This window comes from Tilletiopsis washingtonensis (assembly GCF_003144115.1).
Source record: "Tilletiopsis washingtonensis strain MCA 4186 unplaced genomic scaffold FA09scaffold_23, whole genome shotgun sequence".
NCBI lineage: Eukaryota > Fungi > Basidiomycota > Exobasidiomycetes > Entylomatales > Tilletiopsis > Tilletiopsis washingtonensis.
In genome coordinates, this window is record NW_020312020.1 from 210,887 (window position 1) to 215,431 (window position 4,545).

The window sequence follows — 4,545 nt, forward strand, 5'->3', positions numbered from 1 at the left end:
CGGATGTCCCTATCACGCGTCTCTGCGCTCTGTCACGCCACCTACTTTCCTCAACGTCCACCTCACGAGCCTGCCATCTTTCGCTGTACTTCTATCGCCTTCCACCCTTGCCTCACTCTGTTGCATCTCGAGAACGTGCATCCCGCTTCACAGACTGCCCGGCCGGGCTGAGGATGTTCATGGTCTGACACTCGTGGCATATTTTTCGTGATGAGGGCCAAGAGAGAAGTGGGAGTCGTGAGAAGAATACAGGGGCCTCGCGTGAGGGACGTGAAGATACACACGCGGGCGTGTGAGCAACGCCTTGATGTATGCACCGCCGCAGCCTCAGAAGGCCGAGCGATTCGAGCCTCGCACCTCGAATTGCCTGTCAGATCGGCGACATCGTCAGCAAGGGGCGTGGACAGCCATGACTTTGCATGGCGCGCATTGGTGCGGTGGGTGGGCGAGTGGGGGATTCAACGCACCGCTTGACGAAGTAGACTTGCAACGAGCAGACGCCAACGAGCATGAAGCCCTGCAGAATGCTCCACCACTTGACGCGCGAATTGGTCGATTCGGCAGCTGTGCCACCCCACCCCCCACAAGGTGTCAGCGTCCCAGTCGCCCACACTCTCTGCCGGGGGGTCACGAGCGGCAGCGTAGGGGAGAGCGCAGGAGCACAACTCACTGTTGCGATGCACCCTCTCGCGAATGACGAGGTATTCCTGTTCATCCTTGATGGCCTGCAGACTCGCTGCCAAATCTCTGATTTCTCGCTCAATGGGCAGCATCTCGCCATCGTCGGGCACGTAGATGATGCCGTGCACGTTGAAGCTGCTTTCTCTGTCAGCCTCCTCTCTCGCACCTGACAGAGGGGGGGGGGGGGGGTTGAGGGGAGGCGAGAGCACTCACGAAACAGTCTTGTCGGACACGGTGCTAAACTCATTGCTGAAGCAGTACGTGTACTTGCCGGCTTGTGAGGCAGTGAAGGAGTACGTGCCTGTGTCCTTGTGGTGCAGCTCGAAGAGGCGCGCAGAGAGAGGATCATCAAGCCAGGCATCGACGTCGAGATGGCCGCCGCCGCCTACTTGGAAGGTCAGCGTCATCTGAGAGGAAGCCGAGGGAGTAAGCAAGAGTGGAGAAAAGAGGCCGGGCTGGTCAAGCGACGAGAAGGGAGCGAAGGCGGAGCAAGGAGGCCCGCCTGAATGCGCGAGGGGCAGGTATGCGCGCAAGCATCGCAGCTGCTCGAATTGCAGAGGCAAGCCGTCGACAGGCTCTTGCAGCTGCCGCGCTCGTCTCACTCGAGCTACGGCCTTGGCTTGGCCTTGGCTTGGCCTTGGCTTGGCCTTGTTCTGACCGTTGTCCAACTGGCAGCCAGGACAGCACAGTCTGGACGAGGGGGAGCGTCCGCAAAGCGCGCACGCCCTCGCTTCGTTGGCCGTGCCCAGTGCCGTTCATGTGCTCTGCCTCTTGCTTCCTGTACGTTGCCCCGAGCTCCTATGATTCAAGCTGCGCTGGCACGCAAGCGAAAGGCGCCGTCTCTCCCGCTGGTGCCTCCGTTCGGCACCATGCCGCCGCACACGGACGGACGCTGCGCCATGTTTCTTGCTGCCCCCCTCTCTCTCTCTGGCCATCAACTCGTGCACATGCACGCTCCGCTCTGCCGCGCCTCGCACGTGCAGCCCACACGCACCTGATCGCCGGGGTTGAGGTCTTCAAAGAAGCACTCCTTTGCACTGGGCTGCAGCTCGATCATGTGCGCCGTCGCCGCGCACACGGCGAGCGCGAGCAGGGCGCCGAGCAGGCCGAGCAGCGAGATGCGGCGCGCCATTTGCTGAGGGCGCGCGAGAGAGCGAGGAGATGGGAGAGGCTAGGTGGACGGATGGATGGATGCGAGAAGCGCGGCGCGCGCGGCGTGCACGGGCGTCGCGCGGCAGCAGCAGCGGAGGCGCGCGAGAGGGCGAGGTCACGTGCGATGCACACGCCAGCGGCAGGCGAGGCAGGCTGCGTCTGGGAAATGACAGCGCACGGCTTGGTGGCGCGGCCGTGGCGGCGGCGGCGTCGAAGGCGCTCACTTCAGCAGCGCTGCTGACCTGGACGCGGACGAGGCGAGCGGTCGCGGCGCCCCTCTGCTCCTCCACCACCCCCACCCCTCACTCACGCATCACACACACACCATGTCTGCAGCCGACGCATCCAACGACCCGCTTGCCGGCACGGTGCGTCTGCCTCCTCTCGCTCCCCGCTGCACCGCACCTGCCAGTGCTGCCCGCCTGCGCCGCGGGCCCAAGGGAAGAGCAGAGGGCTGCAGGGAGCCTCTGTCGCCTCGCACGCTGCCTGGGCGCGCACGCCCCGCAACGCAACGCCGTGCCCCCTGGGCGTGAGCCTCACAGTGCCTGCACTGCTTGGCTGTCTCGCCATGGCAAGGCAGTGGCCTCTGAGCAGTTGGGCGAGCAGTCAAGCAGGGCAGGCTATGCGGCAGTAGCACCCCTGCTCCTCTGCTTCTGCAGCGCGCTGGCCAGAGCCACCGACTTGGAGACCATGGTCTACCCCTGACTTCCTTGTTGCGCCCGCCTTGCCCTACTGACGCTGGTGATGCGCACATACTCGCAGGGCGCCACAGAAGAAGGCGGCGAGCCCGACCCGCAGTTTGAGCCCGTGCACAAGCTCGACACGCAGGTCGAGACCAAGACGCACGAGGAGGACGAGGAGGTGCTGTTCAAGATGTGAGTCGCCCATTGTTGCGCGCAAGTGCGGCGTCCCTTGCGCCCCGTTACCCGCGCAGAAGGCCGGGAAACGAGGACGGCAAGGTGACGCCAAGGGGGCGGGGGGAAGGGGAAATGTCCAAGAAGCGGCAGCAGGACTGGGCGTGGTGAGGTGGAGCAATGACCTAGCAGAGCTGCTTCTCTCCGAGCCGACAAGTCGCTTTGCAGACTCGAAGAGAAGCAGGAACAGCTCGCTGTGGCCCAGCTTCTCTTTCGTTGGTGCCTCTCGCAGCTCTCTCCAGTCGTCGTCTCCATCATCAAGGGTGGGACTCGAAGCGGAGGCGGGTTGCCGCTGCACATGCTTGCCCCCCTTATTCTCTTCTCCTCCCCTCTTTCTCACCCCCCACCTCGACCTTGGCGCAGGCGCGCAAAGCTCTTCCGCTTCGACAAGGAGGCAAAGGAGTGGAAGGAGCGCGGCACGGGCGATGTGCGTCTGCTGGCGCACAAGCAGAGCTCCAAGGTGCGCCTCGTCATGCGTCGTGACAAGACGCTCAAGGTGTGCGCGAACCACTATGGTGAGTGCTTCGTGGAACGCGAGAAAGGTGGTGAAAGAAAGAGAAACTTGGGAGGGCGGAGGAGCAGCAGAGGGCTCGGTAGGGCCAAGAGGGGGGGGGGAGGGGAAGATTCAGAGAAGAACGAGGCAAGCCGCAGGCAGCTGTTAGCTACATGCGGGCGCGTGTGGGGCTCGCGCACCCAGGTCAGCCCTCGTTTGCTTGCGAGACTCGCGCCTTGCGCAAGGTGCTCGCTTGTGCGCGTCGCAATGGGGGACAGCTGCTTCTCTCCCAGTTTATTTCTTGAAACGCGGCTCTAAGCTGACCTTGTTTCTCTCCCCGTGCTCGCGCCCGCACAGTCACGTCGGACATGAAGCTCTCGCCCAACGTGGGCTCGGATCGTTCGTGGGTGTACAACGTGGCGGCAGATGTGGCCGATGGCGAGCCGACGGCCGAGACGCTTGCCATTCGCTTTGCCAACTCGGACAGTGAGTGTTTCTTCGACACGTCTCTAGGGCAGATGCGGCCGGGGGGGGGGGGGGGGGGGGGGGGGGGGGGGGCAAGAGGGTCGAGAGTGTAGGACAGGGAGGAAGTAGGAGGGAAGCAGAGAGAGTATGCAACTCGGGCTCGGCGACGATGTGCGCGACGCGCAGCTCTGTCGGTTCGGGGGCAGCTCGTCACGACCATCGAGGCGGCTGGAAGAGCGGGTCGGGCCGCAGCAGCCATTGGGGGCCTGCCGTTTTTCTTGCAATTGCTGATGGCAGCCTCGCTCTCCCAGACGCACAGCAGTTCAAGACGTCCTTCGAAGAGGCACAAGCCACCAACGCAAAGGCCAAGGGCGGCGCCGTGTCCGAGGCCGATGCGCCTCCCGCCGCTGGCGGAGCGACGTCGGAGGCCGCGGCCTCGTCGAGCAAGCCTGCTGCTGCCGCTGCCGAGGAGAAGAAGGAGGCGCAGACCGAGGCGCCGGCGGCGACGGAGGAGAAGCACCATGAAGAGGAGAAGAAGGAGCAGCAGGAAATCAAGAAGGACGCCCAGGAGGCTGCAAAGGAGGCTTAGAGAGAGCGCCAGTGAAAGGCTGCGGCGTGCTCTCGCGGGCCCCCTCCATGGCCGCGCGGGTTGCGGCTGGCCGCGCGCCCTCCCGATGCTCTCCGCTCTCCGCAACCCTGGCCTGCCATCTTGTTGCCTCTCTCTTCTCTTTTCCTCCACCTTGACGGGCAGAGACCCAACCAAATACTATACACACCTTTTTCCTTCATTCGTGCCTTTGCGTGCGTGTTCGTGCGGGGCACGCTTTTTGCAGAACACGG

General features: G+C 63.9%; 3 protein-coding genes across 3 annotated transcripts in view; 2 read left to right on the top strand and 1 right to left on the bottom strand.

Annotated features, from left to right (window-relative positions):
- Positions 1-211, top strand: part of FA09DRAFT_344354 (hypothetical protein) — a gene marked incomplete at both ends in the record, with an annotated part of 1,638 nt that extends 1,427 nt beyond the window's left edge. The window contains one exon of the mRNA XM_025744648.1: positions 154-211. Within this exon, the coding sequence (XP_025595597.1) occupies positions 154-211 (58 nt within the window). The remainder of the gene's footprint in view (positions 1-153) is intronic.
- A 25-nt stretch (positions 212-236) lies between these two features.
- FA09DRAFT_332226 (supernatant protein factor, C-terminal domain-containing protein) lies at positions 237-1,823 on the bottom strand. Its single transcript, XM_025743369.1, has 5 exons — positions 1,676-1,823; positions 895-1,088; positions 671-816; positions 468-564; positions 237-367 (listed from the first exon to the last, which is right to left on the bottom strand). Exons 1-5 carry the CDS (start codon positions 1,811-1,813, stop codon positions 328-330), a joined length of 615 nt encoding a protein of 204 aa, XP_025595598.1. The 5' UTR covers positions 1,814-1,823; the 3' UTR covers positions 237-327.
- A 304-nt stretch (positions 1,824-2,127) lies between these two features.
- On the top strand, positions 2,128-4,481 carry FA09DRAFT_332227 (hypothetical protein). Its single transcript, XM_025743370.1, has 4 exons — positions 2,128-2,708; positions 3,111-3,262; positions 3,598-3,726; positions 4,017-4,481. Exons 1-4 carry the CDS (start codon positions 2,578-2,580, stop codon positions 4,292-4,294), a joined length of 690 nt encoding a protein of 229 aa, XP_025595599.1. The 5' UTR covers positions 2,128-2,577; the 3' UTR covers positions 4,295-4,481.
- The last annotated feature ends 64 nt before the right edge of the window (positions 4,482-4,545 follow it).

Coding starts and splice junctions, on each gene's coding strand:
- FA09DRAFT_332226 (XM_025743369.1), bottom strand. CDS start 1,813: ATGGCGCGCCGCATCTCGCTGCTCGGCCTGCTCGGCGCCCTGCTCGCG. Junction 565..670: donor CGAGAGGGTGCATCGCAACA/GTGAGTTGTGCT, acceptor GGGGTGGCACAG/CTGCCGAATCGACCAATTCG. Junction 368..467: donor CAAGTCTACTTCGTCAAGCG/GTGCGTTGAATC, acceptor CCGATCTGACAG/GCAATTCGAGGTGCGAGGCT.
- FA09DRAFT_332227 (XM_025743370.1), top strand. CDS start 2,578: ATGCGCACATACTCGCAGGGCGCCACAGAAGAAGGCGGCGAGCCCGAC. Junction 3,263..3,597: donor GGTGTGCGCGAACCACTATG/GTGAGTGCTTCG, acceptor GCGCCCGCACAG/TCACGTCGGACATGAAGCTC. Junction 3,727..4,016: donor TCGCTTTGCCAACTCGGACA/GTGAGTGTTTCT, acceptor TCGCTCTCCCAG/ACGCACAGCAGTTCAAGACG.